Source organism: Octopus bimaculoides, chromosome 1 (genome assembly GCF_046866305.1).
Source record: "Octopus bimaculoides isolate indiv1 chromosome 1, ASM4686630v1, whole genome shotgun sequence".
Lineage (NCBI taxonomy): Eukaryota > Metazoa > Mollusca > Cephalopoda > Octopoda > Octopodidae > Octopus > Octopus bimaculoides.
Genome location: NC_142928.1, coordinates 22,173,339 through 22,193,033, shown reverse-complemented (window position 1 = coordinate 22,193,033; position 19,695 = coordinate 22,173,339). Strand labels below are relative to the sequence as shown.

The 19,695-nt window shown below is 37.1% G+C and overlaps 1 protein-coding gene across 6 annotated transcripts in view; it reads right to left on the bottom strand.

Moving 5' to 3' along the window:
• Positions 1-19,695, bottom strand: part of LOC106880662 (uncharacterized) — a 74,206-nt gene that overhangs the window by 8,890 nt on the left and 45,621 nt on the right. For 3 of the 6 annotated variants that reach the window (XM_089349345.1, XM_089349341.1, XM_014930710.3), the window contains exons 9-17: positions 17,162-18,025; positions 15,283-15,642; positions 10,560-10,805; positions 9,430-9,645; positions 7,981-8,196; positions 6,064-6,237; positions 4,375-4,476; positions 2,403-2,492; positions 822-936 (exon numbers count right to left, since the gene is read on the bottom strand). In XM_089349345.1, coding sequence (XP_089205471.1) covers positions 822-936; positions 2,403-2,492; positions 4,375-4,476; positions 6,064-6,237; positions 7,981-8,196; positions 9,430-9,645; positions 10,560-10,805; positions 15,283-15,642; positions 17,162-18,025 — 2,383 coding nt within the window. Of the gene's footprint in view, positions 1-821; positions 937-964; positions 1,134-2,145; positions 2,258-2,402; positions 2,493-4,374; positions 4,477-6,063; positions 6,238-7,980; positions 8,197-9,429; positions 9,646-10,559; positions 10,806-15,282; positions 15,643-17,161; positions 18,026-19,695 lie in introns of those variants that run through there. The other 3 variants (XM_089349349.1, XM_089349351.1, XM_014930711.3) reach the window with 3 other exon arrangements.

The following is a 19,695-nucleotide window of genomic DNA, read 5'->3' as shown; positions in this document are numbered from 1 at the left end:
GCCCCCATGCTGGTGGCACGTAAAAAAGCACCCACTACACTCTTGCAGTGGTTGGCGTTAGGAATGGATTCCAGCTATAGAAACCTTGCAAGATCAGATTGGAGCCTGGTGCAGCCTCCTGGCTTGCCAGTCTTCATTCAAACTGTCCAACCCATGCCAGCATGGAAAGTAGATGTTAAATGATGCTGATGATGATGATATCTGTGTGTATCTTTGTGTCTGTTCCCCTCCACTACTTGACAACCAGTGTCGATGTGCTTTATGCCCATAACTTAGTGGTTCGGCAAAAGAGACCAACAGAATAAGTACCAAGCTTTAAAAATATAAGTACTGCAGCTGATTCATTTGACAAAAAATTCTTCAAGGTGGTGCCCCAGCATGGCCACAGTTTAATGAATGAAACGAGTAAAAGATTAGTAAAAATGAAGGCGTTCCAAGAATGGCTAACCCTCCTTCAAGGAGTCAATGATTTTTCTTTCAAATTTTGCAACTATGATCCTCCCGTCTTATTTTTATGGATTCAGAAACTATTTTTGCATTAGTATGAGTAAAAGTATTCCAACCATGACCATCCTATCCTTTTCCAATTTCAAATTAAATCAAGACAAATCAAAATTTGTATGAGAACAGGAATCAAAATTTTTTTTAAAAATACAATTTATGAAGAATCACCTCCAAAGAGAGGGGGGGGGGGGGAGAGGAGGGGAAGAGGTGGAGTGAGAAGGAATAAAACGAAAGAAAAAAAAACTATACTCCATTCAGGATTATTCTCTTTTGGTGCAGAAAGCTGAAAAATTTAGGGTGAAAACTTAAATACGTACTAATTCCATTCTTTTTGAGTATCATTTCAAGACCTTGTGCTTGATTTTCTGGATGATTATTAATCAACCATTCATTGTATTTTTCACAACTTAGATTCTGGTGCTGATCACCCCACTGAAACAGAAGACAACATTCAGTAGTATGCAACAACAACAACAACAATAAACATCATATCAGCATCAACAATATTCTTTTTTTTTTTATCTATGATGTTATAAACGTTGGATACATCTGTCTGATTTCTCATCTCTTGTGGGAGTCTTCTTTTTTTCAGGTAGTCTAAGATTTGGCAGCATCACTTCTTCCCATGTCTTTACAGAAAAGGAAGAGAAGAAGTGAGATAGAGGGAATAGAGATGCATAGCAATATCATTAAATATCTTGGCATCAGATGAAGCAAGTAATATCTGTAATTAGCTTAAAAGCCACACTCTGTGCAGACTTTTAAGCTACCTCCTGAGGAGGACTAATCGGGCCTGTGGCCCAAAACTAAAGAGATCTAAATAGCATGACTATAATATTTCTATAATGACTATACACCTCCATGGGTTTTGATCAGAGATTAAGGACAGTTGGTCAATTTGTCCCAAAGTTCTTATCTTGAGATAAAATTAACGAAGCAAATGTTATTTATCTCCCGCTTGATCTCTGACATCATCTGACAAACACCAACCAAAATGGCATGGATTAGCCAAACTTTACCTGCTGGAAATAGCAACGCAAATGTTTTTAAATCAGATCCCAATGCTGGATTTCAAGAACCAAACGAAGGGCAGATTTTCAATCCCAGGATCTTCCTGATTCCGAAAAGGTATAATATGGTTATGCAGAGCAAATATAGACTGAGATACAGGGGCCCAGACAGACAGAAAATACTTCGCTTTTATTATTATAGATATCACCTCATCTACACAACCTAAACAGAATAGGTATCTCAGTTCTTGGTGATGCCTAGACTATCATTAATGTTCTACATTTTTTTTATAATTAAAGTGTAAGATTATATTTTCTGAACTTGAATAATTCACAGACAAAACACAAATTAAATTCTAAGAGAAGACCTTCAGAAATAGATAGAATTAACACTAATTGTGAGTTAGACTAAGACAGAAGATATAATTTAAATTTATAATAAGCTGCAGGTACAACATCAATTTTTCCAAAAACCTTTGGTTCCAAAGCTTTTTAAGATCATTGACTTTTCCAAATAAGAGGTGGTCACCTCTAAAGTAAACAAATATTAAATTTGCTTAAATAATTAAATGAAATACAGATGCCTGTATATTAGTATAAATGATAAAAGTTTATTAATACTGTACTGTTCAAAGTACCAGAAACTAGTCTGGTGGCTGTAAGAATCTGAAGTTCCCAATCATTAATTAGTGCAGAATATAAGCAGTTCCAGAACATTAGTGTCTGGAAATTTAGTGTTGTACCTGCATGTGTAAGAGAATGATATAGGTAAATAGAAAATAGAAACATTATAAAAATCAAGAGAGAAGATGATAGTAGTATGCTCTTTGGTCCTAAACTTAATCCATCTCATCTGCCACATAATGAAAGAGAGAAGAAAAAACTTACCACTTTCTCACATTTAAAACACATCGCTCTGTTACAAAATGGACAACTCATCTTCAGTCCTTTTCCATCAAACAGAAAACCACCACCACACTGAAAAAGAAGTACAATGAATTTTCAATAAATTTTTCCTTATACTGGTGTGTTCTAGTAAACAGGAGCAAATTCCCTTCATTTTCCTGTATTCTTTGCAAAGTACATGCACACACACACACTTATACACATAAAAACACACATCTTTTATTTGTTTCTATCATTAGACTGCAGCCATGCTTGTAGAAATTTTAGTCAAACAAATCAACCCCAGTACTTCTGTTTTTAAGCCTGGTATTCATTCTATTGGCCTCTTTTGCTGAACTGCTAAGTTGTGGGGACATAAACACACCAACTTGATTTTCAAGCAGTGGTAGGACATGGACACGGACACACACACACACACACACACACACACACACACACATATATATGCATGTATACAATAAGTTTCTTTCAGTTTCCATCAGCCAAATGCACTCACAAGGCTTTGGTCTGCCTGAGGCTATAGTACAAGATGCCACTGAGTGGGACTGAACCTGGAAGCACATGGTCGAGAAGCAAGCTTCTTACCACATTTTTCTATATTCACATGATTAGAATGCATTTGAAAAATATACTTTACTATATACATAGACTATTAACCACATCATTACACTCCCACCCTCATTCAAGACCCTTCACACACCAAAATAACAACCTCACAGTTAAGTAATCCTTTAGTCACCACCATAACAGATCCCTATCCTACTTCCCCACCATCACTTCTATAGCTAATACAATGCTCTCTGTTTTCAAAACTTGCAAGTTGTGTGCCATCCAAGCACACCTAATATGACTGCTTCTCTCTCTCTCTCCACCTTTTAACATCCTTACTGTGTCCCATCTCCAAATTGTAGACCAAATAACTTGCCCAATCCTCCTTCTATATATACAACTGCCAGTGCCGCTGGACTGGCTCTTGTGCAGATGGCACATAAAATACACCATTTCGAGCGTGGCCATTGCCAGTACCGCCTGACTGGCCTTTGTGTCGGTGGCACGTAAAAGCACCCACTACACTCTCGGAGTAGTTGGCGTTAGGAAGGGCATCCAGCTGTAGAAACTCTGCCAAATCAGATTGGAGCCTGGTGTAGCCATCTGGTTCACCAGTCCTCAGTCAAATCGTCCAACCCATGCTAGCATGGAAAGCGGACGTTAAACGATGATGATGTCCATTTTCCATCTTGGTATGGGCTAGATGGTTTGGCTAGAGCTGGCATGCTGAAGTGCTCTACACCAGGTCCCAGTTGTGTATTTTGGCTTGATATCTATAGCTGAGAGCACCTCCAAACAGTAAGCACTTTGCAGAGTATACTGGGTGTTTTTTTAATGTAGCACCAGTACAGATGGGTGTTTTTTACATGGCACCAACACTTTTTATGTGGCACCTTTATGTTTCACCAGCAGGCATTCAAGCTAAACCTCAGCCTTGCTGGTAGTTTTAGGGCCTTGGAATAGATATGAGTGTCCTATTTAGAATGTGAGAAAAAAGTTAAATATCATGTGCGGTCTACTAATTAAGGCCATCACACAATATTTTGTAAAAGCAAAATATAATTAAAATTCAACAAATTGTACGAAAGTGCCATGCCATAACATATTCATTATCATCATCATCATTTTAACACCCGTTTCTCCATACTTGCACGTATCAGATATATAAAAGATTTTCTGCAGCTTGAGGCTCTTCCTGATGTTAATCCTCACTTGTTTCCAAGCAAGGTAAGATCTCCCCATAACCAGACATGTGTAACAGAACCACATGTGTAACAGAGGCACTTGTTTACAACTATCCTGTAATGTCATCACACACACACACACGCAACGGGCTTCTTTTTCAGTCAACAAATTAAGTGAATACAACACAGAGTAAGGACACTACAAAAGGAGCAATACTCACCTGCTGACACCAGCGGAAGTTAGGATCCCTCTGTAAGTGCCAATCACGTAGTTTGGTCTCGTACAAAATATTAGTCTTTTGACTAAAATTATTTTGTTTAATCTGAAAAGTTTGCATTTTGAAATATTTTCAAAATATTAGTAAAAAGCAACAACAGAGTAAGAGAATCAATATTCTGACATTTTTATACTCAATATATGTTAGCTAATTGCACAACACCATTATGGCCAACAACTGGTCATATACATGGTCAATTATTCTGCTAGAGGTAACAGGTAAATTGCCCTCAAATCATATCTGACTATCTTAAAAAAGAAACACTACATCGAGATGTTGATACATGAAATACCTTTGGTCATAAGATCTTCTTGGTCACAGTTTGACCTAGAGTTAGACAAAAACAGTGTAGTTAACTGATGATAACCACCTAGTTTCATAAATGATTTATGAAAACTATTCAACCTACCCATCAATTTCACACGATATATCCGAAGTACTGTACCTATTTCTCTTCAATTTTTGAGAGTCTTAAGAATTTTCTACCCTGACCATACAAGGTCCTACTGAGAGATAACTATTATATAATCTTCTCTTTGTCTATAAAAACCAATCCCTTTGCTGCTAGCACTAGTGATGCAATGTGTATGTGTGAGCATCGAGTGGTAATTCATGGGTCAACACTTTTGCGCTTACACTGGCCACATCCAGTCAATATATTCTACCTATTTTTATGTTCAAAACAGTTAGATCTGGCTTTCGCACCTACCCTGCAATGTCATTCTAAAAATAAACAATCACATCATTGAAATTTCTATGCTATAAGATAATGCATGATTAATTCAAACCAATGTGAATAAATAACCAGTACATTTGATAGAGAAATCTGATTGTTAAAGGGTTAAAAGACAAAATTAAAATATAGAGTGACATATGATTCTTAGGCAAGATACTTGTTTCTCAACTTCTGAACAAGATTAGGGATACTCTCACATGTTCATACTATTATTCAATTTAAAAGTGAGTGAATTTATAAAGATGCTTATTGTTATATGAAATACCAGCCAAACTAATCACACAACAGAAGCAAGCCAACAAGGGGCTTTCAACTTTCTTATTTGACCTGCTAGAAATAATTGTCAAACATCCTTCAACTAACACCCTACAGTATCAAAAGAATGGCACATTAGATAATGTAGTCTGATATAATCTATGTCTGGGGAAAAGGTGGAATGATGTTAGATAGAATAGCTCTGATCATAAGTCTGTTGAATCAAGAGGCAGACTATAGTTAAACAGTAACCTCAGCAGCTGATAATAGAGTTTACAGTTAGAATGGTTAAATGTTGTAGCAGTAATGTTGAATGCTGATGACGTTTTCAATGTTTAACTCTTTTGATACCAACCCACCAGAGACCACTCTTGCTTCTGATACAAATTCCTTGTTTCAAAGTGATCAGAATTATATTTCAGAAATTTTGACGGAAAAATATGTTCCTAACACCAGCTTAACAATAAAAAAGTTATTTTACACAGTTCTTCATTATTTTCAAAATTAATCAAAACAAAAGCAGAGAATCTCAATAGAAATATGGTTATGAAAGGGTTAAAGACATATAAATCATCAAAGGTGAATGAAAATAATAAATGTTGGAAAAGAAATAGCTACAGAACATTGTACAAGATGCTTACCTGGAGGCCTAAAATGTTGAAATAATTACGAACTGTGTCAGATTCACTAAGTTCAGGTAAGCCACATATAGGACAAGTCCAAGTAACAACAGGTTCATTATTTATCTTCAGCTCAAAATATTGTTGGAAACATCCAATACAAAATTTACAATCACACGAACAAAGTGTCATAATCTGAAAAGAGAGAGAGAAACAGAGAGAGATGGTGAAAGGTCAGAGCTAAGGTAAACATTGATTTTACAGGAAAATTTGTAGAATTCAATAAGTCTGGCTGCAGCAAAGAACCTAAGGTTTTGAGCACTTGCCTTTTGTTTGATAGCAAGGACAAATAAGACGGTATTGCTGTAGTTTTGACCTAGTGAATGATGAATGAGAGTTGGAGGAAAGACCAGAATATAAGAAATGGGGCAGGTGAGATGCAAGGTAAACAAATGGGAAAGGGGATGTAGAGAGAAAAAGGGCAAAAACTTTGAACAAATCTCAAGCGGAGGTTAAGTAAAGAGGGAAGAAGTGAGGAAGAGGGTGGTAGAAGGAGTAGGAGGCAAGATATGTTTATGTACAGAGAAATCCTTCATGGAACCAACACCAATGCCAATGCCAGCATTGAACCCACAAAATACAGGCATCAACTAAGATGACTCAGATGTGTAATTTACATCAGGATCTCCTGCAAGTACATGATGGGTGACACTAGGCTGAAGAACCAGAAAAGCAGTTCAAAGATCAACCGAAGATCACTTTGGAGAGATGTAGAATCAGTCTTTTAAGACTGGAAGATATTGCTACTTGATCTTCAATTTAACAGAGTCACTGCCAAACAGACTGAAGATATATAGGAGAAACGTACTCAGCACTATTCAGAGAAGTGAGAAAAGAGGCATATAAACATAGTTACACATGGCTTCTCCAACCAAACATTTACTTGTACCATCATCATCATCATCATCATCATCGTCGTTTAACGTCCGCTTTCCATGCTAGCATGGGTTGGACGATTTGACTGAGGACTGGTGAAACCAGATGGCTACACCAGTCTCCAATCTTATTTGGCAGAGTTTCTACAGCTGGATGCCCTTCCTAACGCCAGCAACTCCGAGAGTGTAGAGGGTGCTTTTACGTGCCACCGGCACGAAGGCCAGTCAGGTGGTACTGGCAACGGTCATGCTCAAAATGGTGTATTTTACGTGCCACCCGCACAGGAGCCAGTTCAGCGGCACTGGCAACAATCTCGCTCGAATGTCTTTACACATGGCATCCAGCACAAGTGCCAGGAAGGCGATGATGGACACAGGTGCCATGACGATTTCGCTTTCGCTTGCCCCAACAGGTCTTCGCAAGCCGAGTTTCGTGTCCAATGAAGGAGATGACGTTGGCATGGGTGTCAGTCATCGAATTTAATTCGATTTCAATTTCACTTGCCTCAACAGGTCTTCGCAAGTGGAGTTTAGTATCCAATGAAGGAAGGTACGCATAAGTAGGCTGGCTGAGGCCTTAGATTTAGGTCTCACTTGGCTTGCCAGGTCTTCTCCTACAATCAAAGTTGTACATCATGTATAGAGATCTCTAGCAATCAAACGGTCCACAAATTAAGGTAAAATAGCCATCAAATAATAAAGATGGACAACCTTAAGAAAGCATGGATTAGTATATATTGTACTCTATGGGTTGTAGCAGGTAGTGTGTTGTGTTTTTTGTAGTTTGTATTATGTTGTTTGAGGAGTGTATTGTGCTGTTTGCAGTGCACTCTGTAGATTATAGTGTGTTGTGTGGTTTGTAGCATGTGTTGTGTGGTTTGTAGTGAGTGCTGTGTAGTAGTTTGTAGAGTATATTCTAATATGGTTGTAATGTGTAGTGTTTTTTACAGTGGGTTCTGTGTGTGTGTGTGTGTGTGTGTGTGTGTGTGTGTGTGATACTTACTTTGGTTTGGGGGTGAGAATTGAAGCAGATTTTGCATTCAATTTTCAACTGTTTCAAAGCAAGGTCCATACTAGTTGTATTCTGCACTATTTCAACAATATCAGCAATATCACAGTTCTCAAGAGTTTGGAGACTTTTGTCAATAATACCTACAACATATTCAGCTCGGCGCCAACCTTTGAATGCAATTTCAGAATAGGCTGCCCTAACACGTCTCTGAAAAAAAATAAAATAATAAAATTGATAAAAATATGAGAGAGTGAATGTGTAGCAAATGACATTTTTCAGCTCTTATTTTATGCTCTTTCGGTGTCTGGTAAAATATAGGCACACACACACACTATAAGTGAAAAGACCTTAAATACTCCCATACATATTAAACCTGGAGGAGACATAGATACTCACTTGATATGTTATAACTACCCTTATCAATCAATACTTGATGCACTTTTACCTTACTAGTTTATTAAATGAAAATACACTCAAATCTTGTCAAATGACCTAGTTTTAAAAATAATTTTGTCAATTCTTTGAAGTTATAAATACCAGTTGATATCAGTTCTACATGCTGTTGAAAATAACAGAAAGTGGATACATTAATGTATGTGGGACGGGGTAAATGGTAAATGTTTGAAATAGTAGAATGAAGTGTACTTCTTTCAAAGTCAAATAAAATAAGGGATGTTGCGCCAGTGGCACGTAAATAGCACCATTTGAGCGTAATCATTACCAGTGTCGCCTTCCTGGCACATGAAAAGACATTTGAGCGAGGTCGTTGCCAGTACCGCCGGACTGGCTCCTGTGCAGGTGGCACATAAAATACAACATTTTGAGCGTGGCCATTGCCAGTACCGCCTGACTGGCCTTCGTGCCGGTGGCACGTAAAAGCACCCACTACACTCTCTGAGTGGTTGGCGTTAGGAATAGCATCCAGCTGTAGAAACTCTGCCAAATCATATTGGAGCCTGGTGTAGCCATTTGGTTCACCAGTCCTCAGTCAAATCGTCTAACCCATGCTAGCATGGAAAGCAGACGTTAAACGATGATGATGATGATGATGATGATGATGATGATGATGATGAAGAAATAAGACAATTTCCAAAGTAGTTGCAAAGAATTCTACAATGAAACAACAATTCAGACTAAATAGCATCTTCACCTCACTAAGAGACATCACCCCTTCCTTCCAATGAATGACATTGTGTCTCTCCCAAATGAAATCCTGATTCTCTACTGAGTGCCTATCCTACCTTAGACACTAAGTGACATCACCACCCAATCAATGACACTTTGACCCTGATCAGTGACATCACTCCCCAATCAGTAGTATTACCACATCATGTAAAGTCAGAAAAGGCTGCAATATAATTAGATTAATAATGTAATGTAATGTAATGTAATGGATATCTAGATGAAATAAGTAATTGATGGAATTGTTGCAGAACTTACTTGGACATCTATTTGATTGTCTTTTAAAAGGTTAATTAAGTCAGCTGATAACGATCGATTGAGAGGCTCATTTATAGCCCAAATTCTTTTCTCGTATTCATCTAAACTAGGTGTAAATAACTCTTGGAGTATTAGATCAACATCTCCACTATGTTTCTGAAAAGCTTGTTTGAAATCTTCTTCAGAGAAATTGCCAAATTCTTGCGACTTTTTAAGCTGCAAAAAAAAAAAAAATACATATAACTGAATATAATTAAAAAAATGAGTATATTCCCAAGACATAGTTTCAAATAACTATAACAGGTACAAGAATTATCATCCTATGACAGACACAGTCAACTAGTGAGTCAGTCACTCACTGACAGTAACCCACAGACAAACACAGTGCCACACAGACAGACAGACACATAATCACCAGCTGACAAACACCATTGACCACAGACAGTCAGCTATCATCAGACATAGTAACCTTCTGTCACAGTCAGCTGTTGAGATAGTCACACAATAACAGACAGTCATTCACCAATAAACAGTCACTCAATGAGACACTGAGACACACTGACAGTCACAGTTACCCAGTGACAGAAGTCATCCAGTAACAGACACAGTCACCCAGTGACAGAACAAGAAGATAGATACAATTACCTGGTATTAGCATTTAACAAGCAAAGCCATGAGTAGCAGGCATAACCGCCTGACATGTCAGACAATCAGTGTTAGACACAATCACTCACTGCTAGACACACCACTTGGTAACAGACACAACTACAGTTGATAAAATATATGTGATATTATTTAAGGATACAGCTAGTTTTACTAATGTAGCAGCAGTTTGTGCTTGCTTGAGTGAAAAAGTGTAAGACATCATAAGAATATTAGAGTAAGAATAGGAAGCATGATTATGTATGTGACAACGTTGTGCAGCAGAAATGGTTGTTAGTTGTATAACAATATTGTGCAACATGAACAAGCTGTGGATTGCATAATAGGGTTGTGTAACATAGATGAATTGTTGGTTGCATAACAATGCTGTGTCTACAATAGATTCTAGGTATATAACAGTGTTGTGTAACATGAATGAATTGTTAATTATGTTATATCATATGAAGAAAACATTTTAGTGAAGTTACCTTTTTTTGATAAGAATGAGTACATTCTTCGACAGCTTTATCTACATTGCCTTTATGCTTCTTCAAGGCACAGGTTACTTCTTCTTTATGAAACTGGACTCCAATTCGGTTAAGAATCAAGGCTGTAGCAGTTGTGATATAATCTGGCCATTGGGTCTGGATCCATTCCATTGGAGTAACTGAATCATCTACATTCTCAAGTGCTATCACCATTGTATCAACATCAATCCCTTGTTGTTCAGCAAGCTGACAAGGAGAAACATCAAAGTCAAACATAGATGACAGTTTTACAGTTATAATGTTTATATATATGTATATATATGTATATCATCATCATCGTTTAACGTCCGCTTTCCATGCTAGCATGGGTTGGACGATTTGACTGAGGACTGGTGAAACCGGATGGCAACACCAGGCTCCAATCTAAATTTGGCAGAGTTTCTACAGCTGGATGCCCTTCCTAACCTTAGGTTGCCCTTCCTAACGCCATATATGTATATATATATATATATATAATAAAATGTGGCACAAGAGAATAATAAAGGAACGACAAAACATGCTCAATATCTCATCAGTTATCAACCAAAAATCATCACAATTCCAATTCCTAATTGATAACATAGTTCAATTTGGCAGCATCATCATCATCATCATCGTTTAACGTCCGCTTTCCATGCTAACATAGGTTGGACGATTTGACTGGGGACTGGTGAACCGGATGGCTACACCAGGCTCCAATCTGATTTGGCAGAGTATCTACAGCTGGATGCCCTTCCTAACGCCAACCACTCCGAGAGTGTAGTGGGTGCTTTTACGTGCCACCGGCATGAAGGCCAGTCAGGTGGTACTGGCAATGGCCACGCTCAAAATGGTGTATTTTACGTGCCACCTGCACAGGAGCCAGTCCAACGGCACTGGCACGATCTCGCTCGAATGTCTTTTGCTATTCTCATTGCTATTCCCCAGAGTTGTGTACTGAACTCTAGTAAACTCTTACTGTATTCAATCACTGAAAGACTGTGTTATTTTAAAGGGTATTAACAAGAGTAAATCAATGTATTCTAGCATTCAGATTATTCTGTGAAATGAGATGCTTATTTATTAACATTGTTTTGAATTAATTATACATTCCCTCATAGCTTCAAGATTTCAATGATGTGATTGTTTATTTTTAGAATGACATTGCAGGGTAGGTGTGAGAGTCTGGATCAGGTCAGTTTTAACATAAAACGGGTAGAATATTTTGGCCAGATATTGCTGGCTTCGTTGTTAACAAGTTAATATTTTGTAGCAAATCTAATTACTATTAACTGAAAACTTTACTTCTTCATTCCAGGGCCCCGTTTTCTTTTTCGTTTTTTTTTTCTTTTAATTTGTTCTGACCCTATGGCCTTCACAAGACTCCCAAAACCAATGCAGTTGAAGTTTCTCTTAAATAGCAGCAACTTGATAGCTACAGGCAAAAACTTGCAGAAAAGAGATTTCCAGAAGACTAACAGTCTGGCAAAAACAAAGTGGTTTGTGTAGAACCTAAGAGAGAACTTAATATAGACAATGTAGGGAAATGGGTGAGTCAGGTGAATCTGGGTGAAGATGGCCCAAAGCCATCAAGCTCAACAGAGAGGAAGACATTGTAATAGAGGTAGAAGAGCACTGTCTGAGATGAGAGAAGTACTCTACTTTGAACTTTGTGTAAGGTTAATTATGTATTGAAAGCTGAGATAATTTCTTAACCTGAAAAGGAAGGCCAATCTTTGCAATGCAGTTTTGCAACAAGTTCACTTCCCCTTCTTACAGATCAATACAGGAAAATGAAGAGATTAAAATATTATATTCATTTACAAATAGTTATAGTTCTAGCTTTTAGTATGTTAATAAATTGGATGGTAAAAAGGCTGGTTGTTATACCTGAAATATTACAATCAGGTCACCAACTTTGATTATTTTATGATATTTAAGGTGAGTCAAATCACAAGTCAAGCATACTATGTGAAGAAATTAATGGAAGACATTGCTGAGTGTTAGGAATGAAAAATGGAAAATGTTTGATAAACAACATAGAAAATATCAAGAAGTCTTCTTGTGAATGTGACCTAGGCATTACTGTCAGCAGCGATTTGCACTGGACAAAGCACATCTGTAAAATTGTCAAGAAGACCAAGGGTGTCTTGGCATCACTCAGCAAGACCTTTGTCAGCCACTCTCCAGCTGTCTATTTAAGGTTGTATATGATTATGGTGCAGCCACACTTGGAATTTGTATCACCAGTCTGGAACCCCTATCTTGCTCAGGACATAGACCTCCTGGAAACTGTTCAGAGACATACAACCAAGCGAATACCCTCCATCAGGCATTTACCATATTCTGAACGCCTTGCTTCCCTGGGCATAGATACATTGAAGCTCTGACGTCTGGCAACTGACTTGGTAAACACCCACAAAATCATTAACCATCATGCCAACAACCACATTGAGCACCTTTTTGAACTCCATGTGTCTAATACATGTGGCCATGCCTACAAAGTCAGAAAACAGCACCGCTCCCATGACTTTTGGAAACATTTTTTCATACTCAAAGTTGCTGAAGCATGGAACAAACTACCTGCGTCAGTTGTTAGCTGTTGAGTCATCCTTTAAAACCTCCATGCTTCCCGGAATTCACCAACACTACACCTGATATCCCCTCCCATATCATGACTCATACACTGTTCACTTTCCTGACCTCTGTACATAATTCTATGAACTGTACATGCACCTTTGATGAGTTGTAGTGCACCTGAGAATTATACACAATAATTTCATTATCATTATTATTATCAGAATGATAGCTTAACCATGAGAACCATCTCGGTTTAGATTACTTTAGGTCAATTATTCATTATTTCTGATCAAACGAGAAGTTGTGAATGTAAGCATGTGAGCATGTAAGCAAGTATGTATGCATGCGTGCATGTATGCATATCCATCCACCTGTCCATCCATCCATACACACACATTTCATCAACGTATATCAATAAAAGATATACACTTAACTGCAGTAAGAAAACTAATAAACTGGTAACTTTCAAACAAAAATACTTTGTGGTATTTGTTCCACCTGAATTGAAAAGACACTCCCTTGTCATTCTCACCACCAAAAATACAGTGGTCCAATGATAGGCCCATTAAAAATCTGTAACTAACAACACAGTTTGTTGTTCACAAAGTGTGATATAAAATGGATAAAAATAATTAAGTCCTTTACAATGTTATGTATAAGTTGGAAACCAAGTGTGGATGATGTAGAACAAACAATAACAAAGAGAATTCTCCTAAGTTCAAAGTCCATTCATAATACTAAAAGAAGTCTATGTACATCAGTTTGCCTTCGTAGGATTTTCGAGCGAGATCGTTGCCAGTGCCCCTGGACTGGCTCTTGTGCGGGTGGCACATAAAATACACCATTTTGAGCATGGCCATTGCCAGTACCGCCTGACTGGCCTTCGTAGGATTTTCAAGCGAGATCGTTGCCAGTGCCCCTGGACTGGCTCTTGTGCGGGTGGCACATAAAATACACCATTTTGAGCTTGGCCATTGCCAGTACCGCCTGACTAGCCTTCGTGCGGGTGACACGTAAAAGCACCCACTACACTCTCTGAGTGGTTGGCGTTAGGAAGGGCATCCAGCTGTAGAAACTCTGCCAAATCAGATTGGAACCTGGTGTTGCCATCCGGTTTCACCAGTCCTCAGTCAAATCGTCCAACCCATGCTAGCATGGAAAGCGGACGTTAAACGATGATGATGATGATGATGGTTAGACTAGATCCTTCACCCAATTCTCTTCTTCCTTAAGTCATCCTCATCACCTCCTTAAAGGTAGCTCTTCCTTGATACCGCTCGTTTTTCTTACTATCCAGAACCATTATACTCGTTGTCCATCCTACATCCGTTAATGCAGTTCTGTCTACCCACACTTTCATTGATCACCTCCTAACCACTGAGCCACTAAATTATCTCTCCTCCCCAACCAACATAAGTCTCACATCCTCCTCATGTCTACTGTATCATCATAACTATTCTACTGCTCCACAGTCAGTAATCTCCTATTCTTCTCATTCCCCACTAACTTTTGTATCATTGGTACTCACCTACCTCCTCTCTCTCACTCATTCTCCCATCACTCAACCCCCTCCCCCCAATGCTCTTTTGCAACTTCCAGCCACCCACTCTTGGTCTCTCAGTTCCACTCATTTCTACCCATCTCATACATTGAAGGTCCACCCTAATTTCTCACCACCACTATCTTTATAGCTTTCTAGCTCCAGTTAATCACTCCCAGCCTCTTCTAAAATGTGACTAGTCATGTAGACCCTCTACAGCAAAAAACCTGGTCTGCTTTGACTTCTTCTCTCATACTTTTACCCATCATTTCCTAGAATAAAGCCATCCATTTCGGGGTTCGTTGTCTTATAAGCTAAATGGCAACCTCTCTAGGACTAGTGACATAAAAAAGCATCCTGTACATGCTGTAAAGTGGTTGACATTAGAAAGGGCATCCAGCCATAGAAACCATGCAAAAGCAAACACTGGAGAACAATGCAGCTCTTTGGTCCATCAAGTACTGCTAAACCATCCAACCCATACCAGCAATGATTATGGACATTAAATAATGACGTTAATTAATGCTCACTATTATAGTACTAATTGTAGCTGAATTAGCAATAGTAATGGTTCAATAGCCTTACCCGTAACTGTTTGACAATTTCTCCAGCTTCAACTACCATCTCAATTCGACTCCTTTTCTCGTCAATTTTATGCAGATCTTCAGGCAAAGCTTTCATCCCACCGGTTTGAGACAGATCTTCAGATGAAACTTTAACCCTTTCAATTTTATCCGGACCATCAGGAGATGCTGTGGCCATGTCAACTTTGTTAAAGCTCAGGTTTTTTCTATCATCTTCTAAATTGATACATGGTTGATTCACTGTTCTGCATGGAGATGTAGGTTCTATTGCAGATTCATAATCAAAAGGGTTGTTGCCTTCAGACAACATTTGAAGAGAGTTTCTGTATTGTTGTTGAGCTATTTTTTTCTCTAACAAAATCTGAAAATTAGATTTTAAATTACTATTTATTCAGGTAATGCAGAGTGAGACATAGAAAGAGATAAATGGATCCAGGGAAGTAAATGAAGAGGAATCAGTAGAAATGGTCAAGTATTCTAATTTTTATCAACACAGTGATTCAGTTAGAGAAATAATAAATAATTATAAAACATTTCAGCAAAACCTAAATATTGAAATATTTCTAAATGTTTGTAAATTTTATAAAGCTGATATTTTCATAAAAATCAAGAGTTCTCTGTCTTGTTACAGGACTCTCTAGTCTTAGGAGGCTCTTATTCCCTGATCACAGTTACAAGTTACTAATAGAATCTATTTAGAAGTTGAATACAATGGTAGATAAATGGTAGACAGTGGTGTTTGTAATAATGAGAAGATAATGCTAAAAACATAAAAAATAGATAAGGGATTTGTTAAGTAGAACATGATTGCTAGTTATGTAAATAACAGAAAAATGAATAAATGGAAATAATAATTATATAATACATAAGCCTACATCTACATAGTCTAATAGAACGATCCCAACATCTAACAAAATACATTGGTTAATGTGGAAAATTGTTCAATCTATGCCAATATGGTCTAGTACAGGGATCACCAAAAGGGGTCCAAAGGACCCCCTAAGGGTTGGCAAGGAATTACAGGGAAGTCGATGATAACCAAGGGGGTCGAATGGGGGTCAGCGTGCGGAACACCAGCTCACCCAGATGAACTGCTTGAAATACTTAGTCAGCGCCATGCTCATCCCTCACCTTGACGTTGTCAATTTCAATTAAAGATATTCCAACAATATGATGCGTTTTTCACATTTTCTAACCGTGAAAGCAATTTCATACAAGTTGAAAGTTTAATACTGTATACTTGAACACATAATTTTAAATGTAAAAAGTGCATCATCTTCAATAGAATCTCTTAATTTGTCGTACATGTATATTTTAGCTAACATTTTAATTGCCAGCATCAGTACCTGGTACGCATTTAAGACATGGTACGGTAGGGTAAGATATTAAGATATTTTAAATGTGGAGGGTGGTTGATACAGAAGGAGAAGTGGCTAAAGGGGGTCGATATGGAAGAAGAAGTGGCTAAAGGGGGTCGATAGTTGAAAAAGTTTGGTGACCCCTGCTCTAGTATAACATCAGGATTAAGTCAAATAACATTGGAATACAATAGATATTACTCTAGATCAGGGGTTTTCAAACTGTGGTCCGCAAGGACAAGACAGGGGGTCCGTGGACAGCAAATACTTTTTATGGGCAATTTGATTTTATATATGTTTTTTAATCGAAATCTTTTAATTGACAATAAACCTATTTGTTAAATACTGTTAAATAAATAAATGTAAAAATATATGTTATTTTAAGCAAATATTTATGTATAAATTTCATAAGCGTTTATAAGGGTAAAGCCTGAAATATAAAGGGGTCCACAAGTCAAAAAGTTTGAAAACCCCTGCTCTAGATCACAAAAGCAATTAAAATCCTACAAGAGTTTCACTTACTTGATCTTGTTCAGCAGCAACCGTTTGGAAAGTTGTAGACATATTTTCATTTGCTTCAGTAAAAGAAGGTGTGTCTTTTCTAGTTTTGCATTCTTTCCACTTGTCACAATTAAAACATTTTTCCCTGTCTGGAGAATTTTTATGGCCACATGTAGAACATTTCCAATAAATTATTCCACTATCATCATCAGGAATACCACCAAAACTTGAGAAAAGTGTTGTTAAAGGCGGTGTTTTCTGTGGAGATTTTCCTATTAAGTGTGCAAGTTCATCTAGCTGACTAGATTCAGGTGGCACAGAGAAATTTATGTCTTGGAATTCAAGATAATTATCACTGAGCACCATTGGAGGTTTATGCACTGGAGATTTTTCCCAATTACCATAACTTGAAGAAAGCATTACTGAAGAATCTTTACATCTGTGGTTATCTCGATTGAATTGAGAATCAGACATATAACCATATTCTTGCTGACTTAATGCATGACTGGGAAATAATTTACCATCCTTGTATGGTAAAAGCATATAATATTTTTGTTTTTCCCTATACTCAGATATTTTTTGTTGGATAAACTGTTTGTCTTGAGTAAGGGCTACATATTCATCTCGTTCATAAAAATCCCTGTCGTCTAATACAAGAGTTTGAATGTGTCGATCCACATTATCAATATGTTGACTTAATTTTTGTAGTTCTTTATCAACTTTCTTTATATAGACATTCGTAAAAACAGTACGTTTGCGTGTCAATTCAATTTTTTTGGCATTAAAATTTTCGTCACATTCCATACTCTCGAGTGTATTACTCAGGTCTTGTAAAATACGTTCAAGTTTCTTCGGATCCATATCCAAAGCATCTTGATATTGTTTCTGAAAAAACAGTTTAATGAAATATTTATTCTGCAAAGAACCGTAACACAAGACAAGTAATGTTTTTAGAAGAAAATCATTTACTTGACATTTTTTGAGTTCAAACTTTACTAATAATGTAAAACTTCCTACATTAATTGTGAAAAAAAGATTTCTTCAAGAAATCAAAGAAAACATTTTAGCAACCTATGTTCATATAAAGATACATTTACTTTTCAATATATGAGTGGCTCCTTAACAATTGCTGTTTCTATTTCATTACCTGCGACCTGAGAGGGAAGAGCTAATATAATTACCATTGCACGTTAAAGCAAATGTTTCACCATGAACTATGCCACATTGTGATTTGGTTGCACACCATTTTACTGGGCAAGTGAAATGGGTTTTAATCACCAACCAATGAGTGATTAACATTCCTTTACTTTCTCTGGCATTCCAGAACAGATCAACCATTTTCTACACTTTCTTAATGAAACCATGCATTAGCTGGATAGTGAAAATGTACATTTATGCATATTTGTATGGAAGGAAATGCACATTGTACAGACTCAACTGTACAGATACGTATACATCTTCACTTGTATGGTTGTTCACATCATATACTTATAGACACTTACTTCTATGGACTGACATGCTATAGACTTACTTCTATGGACTGACATGCTATAGACTTACTTGTATGGATACACACAAATATACATATACCATAAAGAAACACATCTATGAATGCTTGCACCATGCAGACTTACTTATAGGAACACACACAAACTAAAGGCCTTTCTCAGGCAACTGAACTTGCCTTTGCAACACTGAGTGTGAAAGAACTCTAGCTTTACCCAGTCATGAACTTTTAACTTGCTTTCCAGATTACATGGTTTGCTTAACTAGAATTATCACTAAAGTTGAACTAACATTTGTCACACTAGTATAGAAGCTCTTTTATCATCTGCAACATTGTTTTTACCATTAAGCGTCATCTTAGTCAATACTAGCAGCAAATAGGAAATATACCATTTGGTATTGTTTACAGAATAACAATGAATCTGCTTTCTGTGTTTATTTTCTGCAAATATTTTGAGAGATGAGGAATTATGTACATTATTTACATTGGACAGATATGTGTCTCCATCTTGTTTGTTGTTACCACAACATTTCGACTGATTTACTCTCCAGCCTTCATCAGGTGTCCTGGTGGAATTTTGAACCCAACCCTGGGTTCTCATTCCTAAGGTATTTTTTGCTGATGTTACTATTATTATTATTATTATTATCATTATTTATTCAAGGCACTGCCTGGAATTCACTCTATAATTCATGGGAATATAGCATAATGGCTAAGAGGGTAGGCTATCAACCCTAAGATTCCGAGTTCAATTCCAGGCAGTTCCTTGAATAAGAAAAAATAAATAAATAAATAATAATAATAATAATAATAATAACATCAGCAAAAAATACCTTAGGAATGAGAACCCAAGGTTGGGTTCAAAATTCCACCAGGACACCTATCCGTCCAATTTAAATAATGTAAATAATATACCACTACTACTATGATAACATATAACCACAATTTTATGGGAAACAAATTAAGAACTAAGTTGATCTAAAACTAAAGGGATTCTTGAGTAATTTAAGTTCATGTCGGATAACTAGAGTTAGAAAGAAAAAACTAA